General features: G+C 42.2%; 1 protein-coding gene across 2 annotated transcripts in view; it reads left to right on the top strand.

Moving 5' to 3' along the window:
- The window catches only part of ADAMTSL3 (ADAMTS like 3), a 280,064-nt gene that overhangs the window by 250,162 nt on the left and 14,771 nt on the right, over positions 1–15,131 (top strand). For both annotated transcript variants that reach the window (XM_081888376.1, XM_081888377.1), the window contains 3 exons: positions 10,101–10,283; positions 11,056–11,175; positions 11,452–11,664. In XM_081888376.1, coding sequence (XP_081744502.1) covers positions 10,101–10,283; positions 11,056–11,175; positions 11,452–11,664 — 516 coding nt within the window. The remainder of the gene's footprint in view (positions 1–10,100; positions 10,284–11,055; positions 11,176–11,451; positions 11,665–15,131) is intronic.

The raw sequence follows: 15,131 nt of genomic DNA, 5'->3' as shown, positions 1-15,131 counted from the left end.
TAACAGATAAAATAACCAGTAAACATGCTTCAATGACACTCAGAATAAATCTTAAGAGATCTCTCGTTCTATCACTGAATCCAAATGCTTTGTAGTCTCTCTCACTGTGTGTGTGTGTGTGTGTGTGTGTGTGTGATTTAAAAAATCCATGAGTGTTCTTTTCTTTTTTTACAATTGCTGTTAGAATTGGAGGCGTGTGAAAATCTAAACTCTGAAGTAGAGAGTGAAACTAGAAAGCTAGAGTGAGAAGCTTTAAACTGAAATAATTGTTTTGGTTTCTTCACCTCAAAAAGGATATTGTAGAATTGGAAAAGGTTCGGAAAAGGGGGAGGAATGGCTCCACTATGAAGAAAGGTTACAGCATTTGGAACTTTTTAGTTTAGAGAAAATGCAAGTAGGAGGTAAAATGATAGATAGTTGTTGTTGGTTATTGGTTGTGCTTTTATTAGTTTTGCCCAGTTGAGCTTGCTTACTTGCTTTTCTTTTCTTTCTTTCTTTCTTTCTTTCTTTCTTTCTTTCTTTCTTTCTTTCTTTCTTTCTTTCTTTCTTTTTGAAATCTCAATGCAAAAAAAATTATTTTTGAGCTTTTTTTAAAAATTCCAGACATATGGCAACCCTACATTGGCCTGATCCAACAGCCATTTCTTACGTTCTTAACGTGGAAAATTGGAATTATATTATATTATATTATAATGCATTATAATATATTATATTATAATGTATGTTATGCCACCTACTGGTCAAAAAAGGAGGAAATACATTAACATTCAACTGTGCACATAACTCCTCTAAGCATCTTTAGAGTTCTCAGACACTGACATTTCATGAAGGTTTCCCAGATTTCACTTCTGCTTCTCCTGATTTTAGACCATAATCCACAAAGATTCCTTCCCACAGAAACCAGCTTGTTTACTTTCAGGACCTTCTGTATATACTACCTTCTTCTATTTAAAACAAAAAAATTCCTTCCAGTAGCACCTTAAAGACCAACTAAGTTAGTTCTTGGTATGAGCTTTCGTGTGCATGCACACTTCTTCAGATACACTGAAACAGAAGTTTCCAGACCCTTCTATATAGTGAGAAGGTGGGGAGGGGTATTACTCAGAAGGGTGGTGGGAATGGGTGATTGGCAGATAGCTGTGGTGAGCCTGTTGACGACTCTTAACGACGTTAAGTCACCTTCTCACTATATAGAAGGGTCTGGAAACTTCTGTTTCAGTGTATCTGAAGAAGTGTGCATGCACACGAAAGCTCATACCAAGAACTAACTTAGTTGGTCTTTAAGGTGCTACTGGAAGGAATTTTTTTGTTTTGACTATGGCAGACCAACACGGCTACCTATCTGTAACTTCTTCTATTTAGTATGAGCAATATATTTCCATGAGAAGAATATCAGGTCAGGCTTTCAAAAAATAAGTGCAATTAAAGACCAAATATAGGCTTTTACAAAATAATATTCTCTCTGTTGATACCACTGGTTCTGACTTGGCTTGAAGTTGCTCCTGGATAGGGAAAGTATAAAACATTATATAAAACCCTACAAACATCTACAGTTGTTTTTTTCCAGGGGGTAGTAAAGTCAAAGCTTTAAGAATAATTAGTAAGCCTAAAAATGTTCACTGTGTAATATTTTACTGTGCTTTTACGCTTGGAGGAAATTTGTTTTCAAACACCATTCCTTTTATAGGCTCCCTGCAATGCACATTTCTGGAAGAAATAAAGGCAGGTTTCTGTCTACATGCAGCCTCTGTGCTTTTTCTTTTTTTTCTTTTTGCATTTTTAAGGTAGAAAATCTTTTTTCTAAGTAGGGCTGTGAGACTCCAGTTCTGCACACACTTACGAGTTAGCAAGTCCTGATGAAATCAATGGGACTTACGTCTGAGTAGACCTGTGCAGGACTGCAGTCTATCAGTCGACATGTAATGAAAACAAAGGAAAACTTCAAGTAGGAATGTATAGAACCAAGAAATGTCGTTACGCACTTTGATATTTATTAGCAAATAATATCTGCATTAAAAATACAAATTAAATTTGCTTCAAAGTAGGGCACTTGGCTGGTTGCCCCCACTCTTCTCTGTCCAGGGTCAGGGTTTTATCTATTATGAACCCTGCTGTCAAGATTGTGGGGGTAAGGAAAACCATTAAATCTCAGTACTGAGTGTGCAGTTGCCAACCACACAAGGAAAAACTATCCTGGCTGGCTTTTTTTGTTTTACTCTGGGCTAGTTGTCAGAATGTCTTTGTGGCGTTTGCCTGTTCATTTAGAAAACGTTTGAACAGGGGGGAGAGATAGGGTTAAAAATATAGACCAATAGGAAAGCCGGAGGCGGAGCCTACCTGTGTATAAAAGGGCTTAGCCCGAGGTTTGAGTTAGTAGTTATTGGGAGTTGCTGGTGGGTAGTTGGTTGCTTTTAGTGGGTTGGCTGGTTGGGAAAGGCAGTTGGAGAAGCAGTTGGTAGGCAGTTGGTAATAGAGAGACAGGGCAGTGGGTTCTTGAGTGAGGGGAGGTAGATGAGATAGAGAAAGGAAAATAAGACTAAGAAAGTAAAGAGCAACAGTATTTGGAATGCCGTAAAAGTTTGTTTGTGTCTGAAATAAAATACACTCTTCTTTACTAATTGAGAACGTGAGTGAGGCTGAAGTGATTTTACCGGGGAGGACCTGGTTGGTGGCAGCGGATAAGTGGTGTATGGGTCAATAGTCCGTGAGACGACCGGGGGCTCCGTACGAACGTCACAGTCTTGTTCAGAAGTCTCTCTGGCATGTAGACTGGTCCAAAAGGAAAGACGTCAAGAGAACAAGCAGCCACAACAATGGAAGGGGAAGGGTCTCTGAGGGCATCTTATTCAGCTCTGCACAGCTATTTCTATCCCAGTTTTCCTCAAATGAGTTCAAGGGGACGTGCAGAGTTCTCCCCCTTCCCCTTCTAATTTGATCCTCACAGCTATGTGAGGTAAGTTAGACTAAGAGACAGTGACTGGCTCAAGATTCACCAGATTTGAGCTCCATGACTAGGAGTGAGTGAATCTGCCAGTTTTTTATTCTCCCGATTTCTTAGTTAATACAGTCTTAAGTTTGGCTCTCCAGATTTCCACATTGGGGTGGTTTTTTTGGGGGGTGGGGGAGATTTCCACTTCACTGAATTTTGCAATGCAAGCCTAGTAATGTATCTAAAAATGCATATACTGGGGTAAAGCGTGCATAGAAATGCATATAATGGTGTAATGTAACATACAAAAATGCATTAGATGGGGGGGGTTGTTTTGCAAAAAGATGTTTCTATTAAACAAATTGGTATACAAACGTGTAAGGAGAAATTTGGTCTAAAATTCTGGTGAAATTTTTTTCCCAAATTTTTTTTTTATTAAATTTTCACAATTATAACAAATATACAACATAACAAAAGAGAAAACAAAAACAGAAAAGCATACAAAAAAACACACCAATGCAATACAGTACTAAAAAAGAAAAAAAACAAGACCAAGACCGCAACAGTAAAAGACATAATCTTAATCCCTTATCCCTTGAAAACCAAATTTTATTTACATTGTTATTGACTTCCTCAAATCCCTCCCTTCTGAATTTCCTTGTATCTGCATGTAACAGCTTTCCAATATCATTCTTAAATAAAAATATTTCCAACTATTATCTACTTTATTGACTTTTCTTACTGTTCTAAATCCCATTTATATAATTAAATCCTAATTTAATCCTAGGCCTATTTGGTACTTTCAAGTGATTTCTAATTTTTAAAATTCTGGTGAATTTTTAATGAGCTATTACTATTATCATCGTCGCCGTCGTCATCGTCGTCATTGCAAACTGGTGTGAAAATTTAGAGAACTGACAATAAGACTGGAACGATTAAGATCAAAGAGAAACCAAAACTCACAGGGTTTCCCACTCCTACTTGTACTTCCAGCATTTTGCACACTTCTGGTCTGCTCTCACCCTAGTTATTATTTCATGGAAAAAAGAGCCTTTCTTGGTTTCTCCCCCACTTGGCAACTCTCTGCTGTGTGGCAGATTCATTTGCTTTCATCATTACTGTAGGAATCCTCACAGGAGAAATGAACAAAACCCAGTCGGCTGATGGTCTAGTTCAGTAGGCAGCAGTAAATGCAAACAATATCTCACATAGTTAGCAGTAAACGGGCCTTGTGGTTTCAAAGCTAAATTGCACTTCTGTGGAACAGGCACTCTGAAAAGCAAATCATCAGATGGGAGAGTGGAGGGGTTAAGGTAGAGACATGTCTAGCAAATTTGATCTGGGGCAGTATGGAAGAAAAGATGGCTGAATACTGGCTGCATTTACAATGGGAAATTTTGATTTGAAATTTAATTTCAAGTTTTTCAGGGGTAATCCTAGAGTCAAGGTAGAAACAGACATCGGAGAGGAAGCAGGACTGTTCAGATATACCATGGTGGTTTTATCCAATGTAGTGCTAAGCTTCTTAATGGCACACTTCCACTGGCAAAATGTTTTGAGCCAGTGGAACGTTGTTGTGCATGAGAATGCATAAGCAGGTTGCAGGCAACTTTGTTGCATGATAGCCTGTGCAATCTGTTGTGCAACACCTTCACACTAGTGCAGCTGCTTCATTCCTCTGCTGCACAGCAGTAAAATTCACCTATCTGCTAGCATAAGGGCCTTTGCTCCATGGCACAGAGAATATTGGGTACAGCCCTGAGAGTTGTACGCGCTTGAAAATGTGCACCCTAATTATCAAATAATGTTAACAAATAGGGTAGCAGCAACTTGTCACCCCCCCCAAAAAGGAGGACCAGGCAAGAGGACCAAAAAAAGGACACAAATTTGCATTAAAATTGCATGTTGATTTATATGTATAACTGCAGATTTAGAAATAATTACTGTACTTTAAATAGAAATACAATAATCTCACCTTAGTGCAAAAAGCTTTGAATTGTGGTGCTGGAGGAGACTCTTGAGAGTCCCATGGACTGCAAGAAGGTCAAACCTATCCATTCTTAAGGAAATCAGCCTTGAGTGCTCACTGGAAGGACAGATCCTGAAGCTGAGGCTCCAATACTTTGGCCATCTCATGAGGAGAGAAGACCCTGATGTTGGGAAAGATGGAGGGCACAAGGAGAAGGGGACGACAGAGGATGAGATGGCTGGACAGTGTTCTCGAAGCTACCAGCATGAGTTTGACCCAACTGCGGGAGGCAGTGGAAGACAGGAGTGCCTGGTGTGCTCTGGTCCATGGGGTCACGAAGAGTCGGACACGACTAAACAACTAAACAACAACAACAACAAAGTGCAAAAAGCAGCGTGCAGGCAATCTGTGTCCATTCTGCTTTCTAGATGCCTTTTGTGGACTGGTGACTTCAAGGCTCTTGTTGCTGCTTCCGTCTTCCTTGTAGTAACTGGACTTGAACTAGCCAGCTAAGAATTGTGTCAAAACATTTGGGAAGTGTGAAAGCTGGTGGATAACTACCTTCTAGTCCAGGAAGTGCACAGCAGGTCAGCTGTTGCTAGAACCCCCAAATTTCAGATCCTTCAAGCATCCCTTCTCCTCACCCCAAACCCAGAGGAGGCCCTCTGAAGATGTTCTTATGGCACTAGTAGGCTCATACAGAGAAAGTTGAAGAGCCTTAAAGGTCAATGCCAGTCCTTTGAAGGGCACCTGGGAAGGGCTCAAGTAAATGTATTTTCAGGATTGGGGTCCAAGACTGTTATGCTGACCAGCTGCTGAGTACATACTGCTCCCCCCCAAAAGATCTTGGGAGCTGTAGTTTACCCATCACAGAGCTGCAATTCCCATCACCCTTAAACTACAGGTTTCTTTGGGGGAGGTCATGTGCTTTAAATGTGTGGTGTGTATGTACCCAAAGTCGCTGGACATAAAGGTATAAAATCTGTAACAGGATTGCAGCGTTTAATGTGCTGTTGATTCTTGTCTTATTTTTGTCTAAGGCACTTAGCTGTGGCTTTATGTGTGTTGCTTCCTCGGCCTTTGTGTAGTGTGAGCAGCACTTCCTGAGCAGCTTTGGAAAATGCAGCAGGTATAAGGAATTTTAACTCTTGACTGAGAAAGTTATGAGAGGGTGCCAGAACACTGGCCGAAAGTATTTGGGCTGCAACCGCAGAAGGGGTTCAGGCCTGAAACAAAATCTCTTCTTAATTTCAAGAGGTCTTCTCCGAATAGGGCTAAGCTTCTTTCTCGGCAACATTTATACTACCTGCCATTTAAATCACTTGTCCTTTTAAATAATTCCTTGACTACTTTTTCTTTAAAAGAAAAAAAAACCACAGAAACATAGAAAACAGATTTTAGAGCTGAAGACAGTAATTGCTTAAGTTAACTTGTTTGGCAACCCTGTTAGAGTTGATGGCTTCTCTGATGGCTTTTTTTGATAGACACTTTTATTTTCCATAAAAATAGCAAGCTCCAAAAGAAGATGAAGTCTGGTTTACATTATACTGAGAAGCAAACCTGAGGTGTGGACAGAAAAGTGCTAAGCTTCTGACTTAGATGCTAAACTTCCTCTCTCAAGGATCATGGAGAAATTGCCCCAAAAGCAATTTTGCAAAATGACCTGTAAAAAAAAGAGTGTTCAAGCCTGGCTTAATAATTAGGTTTCATGGAGCGGGAACAGAGCTCAAGGTTGCTAGAGCGCATGTTTGCAGCTAGGGGGTCCCAGGGTCAGCCACAGTTAAAAGGGACCACGGCAGCAGGTAAGTCCTTAGCCTAAGAGCTTCTATAGCTCAGAGCATCTGATCTAGATGAACAAGTCTACTGACTCAGCCTCAGGCAGTTTCCTATGTACCTCTACAAAATATCCCTGTTCCTTAGCCAGTGGATATATGCAGGGGTGGCTGGTTTTGCTCTCCCATCTTCTGAATGCCACAAGACACTGTCGCTTACCAAGAAGGGAAGGGGGAGTACAGACACAGCGGCGGGAGCATCAGATTGGTCCGTTCTCCAAGTTGCCACATGTCTTCCCCTCTTGCTAAGCAGCACTGGAGAAGCAGGAGAGCAAGAAGAAGAGTTTGGATTTGATATCCCGCCTTTCACTCCCCTTCAGGAGTCTCAAAGCGGCTCACATTCTCCTTTCCCTTCCTCCCCCACAACAAACACTCTGTGAGGTGAGGCTGAGAGACTTCAAAGAAGTGTAACTGGCCCAAGGTCACCCAGCAGCTGCATGTGGAGGAGCAGAGACGCGAACCCGGTTCCCCAGATTATGAGACTACCGCTCTTAACCACTACACCATACTGGCTCCCCACCTATGCAACCCCTCCAACTGCCGCTGGATACATGGTATGCTGGACAATAGAATCAGAATGCTGCTGTTCTATGTTGTCTGATGATGACGTTGCTAGGTTTTCGTTTAGATAACTATCTAATAGACGTTTCTTTTCTTTTTTAAAATTATTTTTATTAAGTTTTCCATTTTAACAATCCAATCAAATCACATTAAATATTCCAAATTATACATATACATATCAAATAATCCAAATATTCTGCCGAATTATAATTTTTTTGTTGGGACTTCCCATGCTTCAAGTTCGGGGGGGCTCCGATCATCTCTTTTTTAAAAAAAAAAATTATTAGAAGTTTTTTTAATACAATAAGCAGAGGCAAAAAAAAAAACCAACAGAAAGAAAAACAAACATGAAATTTAGCATCTTATAATAACCAACTTTTCTTCATTTTTGGACTTCCTCACGTCTCTCGCTCCTACTTTCCAAATTTATAAAACTTTGTTCAGCAATTTATCTCCTTATTTCCATTCTTATTGTACACATTTCCAATGTTTTATCCCTAACTTTGAATATTTCTACCTAGGTCTTAAATACCTAATTTTACCATAATATTTATTCAAAGTTTATTTTTCTCATAGAGTTCACTCATTCTCATAGTCTTTTCACCAAACTTTATGGTGCCCTGTTAATTTCAAATCTCTCATCCTTCTTAGCACTCATATAGTTTACAGTGTTTTTGTAGATAGTCCTTGAATTTCTTCCAATCCTCTTCCACTGATTCCTCTCCCAGGTCTCGGATTCTGCCAGTCATTTCTGCTAGCTCCATGTAGTCCATCAGTTGCATCTGCCATTCTTCCAGCGTGGGCAAATCTTGAGTTTTCCAATATTTGGCGACAAGTATCCTTGCTGCTGTTGTTGCATACATAAAAAATGTTCGATCATTCTTTAACACCCTCTGGCCAACAATGCCCAAAAGGAAGGCCTCTGGTTTCTTAGTGATCATCTCATATCTCTACTGCTTTTGATGGTCATTTCTAATAATTCCTTTAAATCTTCCTGTTGTTTTCCTTCTTTCACTGCCTCTGAGTTGTTTCCACAAGTGAGTTGAAGTAAAATGATGTGTTTCTGTGTGGATTTTATGTGTATGATACCCCTCTGTCCATGCAGCATCTCCTCACATGCTGGTATTTCTACCGAATCAATCCAAAAGTCTTTTCGCTGCTGGCAGCCGCCATCTTCTCTCAGTTCTGATGAAACAATTCTAGGCGTCTACTAATAGACGTTTCTTTAAAGGCGCAGGTGGTTAGATGGTGCTTGAAGGAGCATAATCTGCTAGTGGTGACCAGGCTTTGATCTTACTGGATATCAGGACTAGTCCAAGACATTTTGCAGCCCGAGGCAAAGGAGGAGAGGACACCTCTTGGTTCCATGTATGGAAGCCAACTGGGCTGGTGGTTGAATCTAGCTGTCAAGGCATCCTTCACCACCACACCCAAGGGCAGTTTTGGGGGTTCTGGACAGGGCACCCATAGCTCTGTCCTCCCAACAGTCGGGGCTACCTAGGGGCTCAGGAAGAATGGCCAGAAATGTGCTATTGTTGCCCCCTACAAACTCCACAGGTCTGAGGCAGCTGCATCACTCTCCCAAATGGCAGGAAAGAAACCAACATCTGGAATACAACCAGTGAAGAAATCACAACTCTCTGTTTTATGGCTGGCCCTGCAAACATGCTGCTGAGGGGAAACTGGTGCCGCTATAAAGGGGAAAGTACTGTCTGTGGCGGGGTTTGCCTGCTCTCCTGTGCTCAAGCAGTTTATGTAAGAACAATCAATATTAAAATGTTACATGTTCTTTCTCACAAACAAATTGAGCTGCAAAAAGTTGTGCCGAGCTTCCTGTCTCTTGGGGGTCATGGGAAGTTGTAAAACATTTATTTGTGAGTGTGTATGCTGCATACAGTGTCCTTGCACGCCACTTGCAAAATGGGCATGGGGTCAGATCTGAATCCCTGGGCCTCTTTGTGGAAGACGCTTAACAGAATTGTTTAGAACGGTTTGGTTCTGATCTGTAATGGAAAGGTAATTGTGTGTGTGTGTGTGTGTGTGTGTGTGTGTTTTAAAGATGCTCTTTCCTCATAACAGCAGGACAACTTCACATGTACAGTGGTACCTCAGGTTAAGAACTTAATTCGTTCTGGAGGTCTGTTCTTAACCTGAAACTGTTCTTACCCTGAGATACCACTTTAGCTAATGGAGCGCTGCCACCACGTGATTTCTGTTCTCATCCTGAAGCCAAGTTCTTAACCCGAGGTACTATTTCTGGGTTAGCGGCGTCTGTAACCTGAAGCATCTTGTAACCTGAGGTACCACTGTATTGGAAAGCCATGGCCTTACCTGGTCCCCTTCCTGTGTCATATTGGGGGGCAAGAGTCCAGCATGCTAGCTTAACATTAAGGAAGAACCAGCGCTCATGATTTCCTCCCAACAGATCATGTGAGGGGTAAACCAGAGCTCCCAGGATTCTTTGGGGCGAAGTCACATGCTTTAAATATGTGGTGTGTATACAGCCATGGTGTATGGCTTACTGTTACATGTGAACCGGACCAGTGAGTGCCAGCTTGTGTTTGAAATTATAATCTATGTCCCACTTCATTCCTTAAATTTAGAAAAGCTTTGGTAGTAGTCAAATTGCAATTATTAGTGAAACAGCATAGTAAATAAATAATCAAAAATTATTCATCAGGGTTCACAGTCTTTAATTTTTAAGGGCTGACTATGTTTTCCCCAATTTCATAGTATTTTTGCACTTTTAAACAAAACTAGAGCAATAAAAGGTTAATAAGTTTTGGTATGCTATTATTCCCCCCCCCAGGACTTCCCCAACCTGAGGTTACTTGGTTTAAGAACGAAAGCTTCCCAAGAACTCAAGAGTTCTCTGTTGCAAATGGGTCCTTAATCCTTAGGAATGTTTCACATGAAGATGCTGGAATGTACACTTGCACAGCCTCCAATGCTCTTGGACAAGCCATGGCCACAACTGTTCTCCGATTGGCTGGTAAGTACAAAATCAGGCCCAGTGGTACCAAGAAATGCCATCAGCTGCCAGTGACTCTCTGCCTGAACCACACTTCTGCTTTCTCCTCTGTGCTTGTGCTGTCCGTGTTAGCAAAGTCACTTAAATAATGCAGATGAAACCCGGAGAGAAAAAGAAATCCGCATTACCTTTTACTGAGGAAAATGAAGAAGACAGGGCTGGGCTAGGCTAGATGAGCCATTGGGCTGATCATAGCTGTCAGCCGTCCCTTATTTGGCGGGAAACTCCCTTATCCCAGTGCCGTGTCCCGCTGCTGTCCCTTATTGATGTCCCTTAAATTTCCTGGGTTTCAAAGGAAGCAGCGTTGCCTGGGGGCTCGCCTTTGCTCAGTGCTTTTCAGTGGAGAGGTGACGGTGGTTTTTCTTGCTGCATCCCTTTTGCCGGGTTGCTGCGCTGTGGGAACCACCGCTTGAGGCTTTGTTTGGCTGCTGGCTGGGCTTTCTGCCTTTGGCTCGGAGGGGCTCAGAAGTTGAACATACCTGTGCCCGGAAAATCCCTTATTTTGGCTGCTGATCACTTATTTTCAAATCTGTAAGTTGGCAGCTATGGGCCTGATCCAGCGGAGCGCCTCTTATGTTCTTACGCACTCTACCCTGAAATCACAACAGGCAGATCCAGTTCACTGCACCATTCCTAAGAAAACACTTAGTGTTCTTTACCAAACCATCTGCAACACTTATTCCTGAGATGCACTAGGAAGTAATACTTTCTCCCCACCCCTCTTTCCTCTCAGAACGAAGATCTCAGAAGCCTAACAATGGATTATACGGCAACAGTAGGAGAAAGCGTGTCCTCATGGCATCTGGGATTGGTACCAACATTAGCGTGGTACCTGGGGAGCTGTTACGGATAGGTATGACTCCCAAATATATTTGTCGGGGTTGGAAGCCGTGTGTCAATTTGGGGCAACAGGGCCAGCTAGTCATGAGTCGATGCTTTGGAGCAGAGGGTTGGATGACGAGGAAGAATATTAGCATGTGGTCTAAAACAAAGGGATTGGTTGAGTGGGAAACTTAGCCTCCCAAAATGGTGCACGTGAGAATAACTGGGAAATGTAACTTCACAGACTGTTTTTTAAAGAAATCCAAATCTTGTAGGAAAATAGGCTAACAATGCCCTTGCTTTCTAGGTTGTCCTGTGCATCCCAGTAGAAAGAACACAATTCGCTGGTTCTTCAAAAATCAACCAATTGAAGAAATGAAAAGCTTTGATCATAGGAGCCTGGTTGGGGGACGTATCCTAGAGGTGAACATTATATCTGAGCAGCTTGGTGGACAATACAGATGTTGGACGTCATCGAGTTCCAAGCCATTGTCTGTCTGGGTAAATGTCAAGAAGGAAGGTTTGTTGAATATTCCATGGCCCAATTATTAAGTTTCATTATATTTCCTTCTTTAAGCATTGTTGATTGTTTGTACCAAATTACAGTGGTACCTTGGGTTAAGAACTTAATTCGTTCTGGAGGTCTGCTCTTAACCTGAAACTGGTCTTGTCCTGAGGTACCACTTTGGCTAATGGGGCCTCCCGCTGCGCCGCTGGAGTACGATTTCTGTTCTCATCCTGAAGCAAAGTTCTTAACTCGAGGTCCTATTTCTGGGTTAGCGGAATCTGTAACCTGAAGCGTCTGTAACCCAAGGTACCACTGTACAACATAAGGCAACATAAGAATCTGCTGTAAGCATTTTGAGACTTCCCATGTTTTATAGCTTAGGGTAGAGGTAGCTAACTTGATGCACTCCATATGTTGGACTCCAAATCCCTCTAGCCCCAGCCGCTATGACCAATGGTCAGGAATGATGGGAACTGTGGTCCAGCAACATCTGGAGGGCACCACAATGGCTGTCCCCGGTTAGGGCAAAACAGAAGACGGGGCTGATATTGAGACTGGCTTTGCTCTGTCTCATTCTCTCCTAATTGCTTCATTATGACCAGCCTCTCTGGCATGATCTTCTTAGGCTAGGAATGTCTCCTTCCCCGTCATTAAACTGGATTGTATATAAAGGCAAACCAGCCTTCTTCAACTTTGTGCTCTCCAGATGTTCCTGGACTATAACTCCAATCATGCCTGACCTGTGGCCATTCTGGCTAAGACTGATGGGATTTGTAGTCCAAAATGTCTGCATAAACAATAGTAATGTGTAGTACAGCCCTTGAATTCTTTTATGAGGCGACTGCGGCTGATACTATCTGAAAAGCCCATTCTTTCCCAATCTTGGGCATTGGCTGTCTTGAGAGCATGCATTGTGTCATGGAGATTCATTATTTGAGCACCTTACATGTCTGAAATATTGCTACGGGGTGGTTTTTGCAGCACGGTGGGTGTTTGGGGAGAACCCCTATGCTGTATCTTCATGGCAAAATAAATATAATACAATATTTCAGTCACACTTGCACTCAGTAAATTTTAACCATTTCTGCTTTGAAAAGGGTTCTTTTGTATTATTTTAAGAAAGCCAGAAGTAATAAGGAATCACTGAAAACCCAATAAGTTAAAGAATTCATTATGTGCTGCGGGAATGAGACTGTGGACACAGCTGGGAGCGATCAATTATTCTTGGATGTTATAGGACCAACTCCCCACCCCCCCTCACCAAAAAAGGGAAAAGAAAAGGCAACCTTGCGACTTCTGTGCTTGCATAGAAATCTGTCAACACTGCATCATACTTCATCTTCTAAATTATGTCTGAAAGGGGGCAGGGTGGGATCATTTTGAAATGTAACCCAGTTTTTTAAAAGGGCCTTTTTGCTGGAGACTGTCACTCCCTAATGCAGAGAATTAATAGGGGAGCAATGTTTTTGTTTTAGTAGACAGTTATTAAACTAATCCAGATTCTTTTTTTTAAAAGTAACGTAATGATGCTAGCTGGTTATGGTGATATGATGATGTGCTCCAGTAGAAGAGATGTATGTGATACATAGGGGTGTCAGAGAATTTCGACGAAATAAGAAATGGGAACAGAAATTGCCCATGTTTGCTTTTTCGCCCCCCCCCCTTTCTGGAATGGGAATCACTTTTCTTCATTGCTGCCAGCCTGCAAATGATATAGAATTGATTGTGCTCCCTCCATTTGCTTTGTGTTTCCTTTGCACTGAAATGAATGAAATAGAATAACATAATGGCAGTGGCAATTAATTATGTAAATTGCATAAGTTTAAGAAATCTTGCCACAGCAGACAGAGAGACAAATAACGAGTGCTTTTTTTCTTTAAAAAATGTTTAGGGGTACTCTCATTTTCCTACTCATATTGAAATACTGCCCCTCAATGAGGCCAAACGTAGATTCACAAAATGTTAAGGGGTATCCCTGCATACCCCCAGAAAAAGAAATGCACATCACGTAGCTTTCGGCAGATGGCAATGTAGCAGGCGACGGATACAGAATGGAAAAGAATAGCTGTTTACATCCTTAGCTGCCCAGAATAGCAAAATGGTGGCAGGGCAACATTCCATGCATCTCCCCCCCCCCCCCGCAACATGCTACAGGGTCCCATTGCCACAAATGTTGCTCGTCTAGACCCACATTTTGGCTGTGTGGAACAATTGAGGGGCTCCACATTGTCGGACTTGCGTTCGACCGAGTGATTCTTCCAGTCGAGTCCTCCGACGTGATTAACGACCTGAGCCTTTGATGAGACTCCAGGCATGTCCCCTCATTACGCAGAGTACCCAGCACGCAGGGAAGGACGAGAAGTTTATGAGCTACATTGCTAAAGAGTTTTATTTCTAACTACGCAGACAGAAAAGAAACACGTGCTCTCTCTGTGAAAGCAGAGAGCAACTGAACAACAAAGGAACAGGAAACGAGTAACATCACATCTGTCCCCTGTCTTCCGTGAGACTTCCAATAGCCTGGAATCTCTGGAATGCAAAACAGAGTCTTGGGACTGCACAGTGGCACAAACAGAAACTAACACACATGGCACCATTCAGAGGACTAGATTTGGCCCATAAACACTGAATAAAACAATCCAGAAGAAAACATTACTGAAGAAAGTCAGGTAAACAGAGAATACGTTCGAAGCACCATATTTAACGGGAAACTAAAATATTATCTTGAAGATTTCAAAATAAAACACGACAAAGGAGGTCAGCTACAGAATGCACATTTAGCATGCCGCAAAGTTAACAAAATACTTTTTTTATCTTAAACGTTTCAAAAGAAAGCATTGCCAAAGGAAGTCAGATACAAAATGCACATTTCAAATAGCATAATTAGCAGGAGAATAAAGTTACGAGCATATCTGCTGCCGTTGCTGCCAGTCCTGCCAGTGGTGGCTCATGACGGGCAGCGGCTGTGGAAGATCGGGCTCAGTGACCTGAGTCTGCACTAAGAAACAGCCAAGATTGTCTCTGGCTTCTGCTTTTGTAGCTGGAGTCAATCAGAGCCCTGACCTCCCAGGCTAGGTGGGGAAAGGCCTGCAGGGCAGGGAGCAGGTCTTCCAGGATCCACATCCAACATGGTCTCCTTTCCTGGGCAAGGCAGGGCAGCAGTGAGTCAAACTGTTGCTCTTGCCTTGACTTTGCTGTTGCCCTGGCTCATCCCTGTTCCGTCTACTGCAGTGGTTCCAGTATCAGGAAGACAGCTCTGACACTGGCTGCCACACTGGATGGTACTGGGCAGGGCCAAACACATACACATTCTTATGGTTCCTGTGTGTTTCTCCCTACAGAATAACTAAACACTTCAGGCAGTGGGGTGAGATTTTAACCATAAAAATAGCAGTTGTGAAGGACTAACCTGCCCTGCGTTAGAACCAAAGTCCTGATCCCACTCTCTGCTTTCTGCATGGCTGCAGATCAGTCTTTTT

This window comes from Podarcis melisellensis (genome assembly GCF_964234715.1).
Source record: "Podarcis melisellensis genome assembly, chromosome: 14".
NCBI classification, from domain to species: Eukaryota; Metazoa; Chordata; class Lepidosauria; order Squamata; family Lacertidae; genus Podarcis; species Podarcis melisellensis.
The sequence above is the reverse complement of the archived record's forward strand: the minus strand, read 5'-3'. Positions and strand labels throughout refer to the sequence as shown.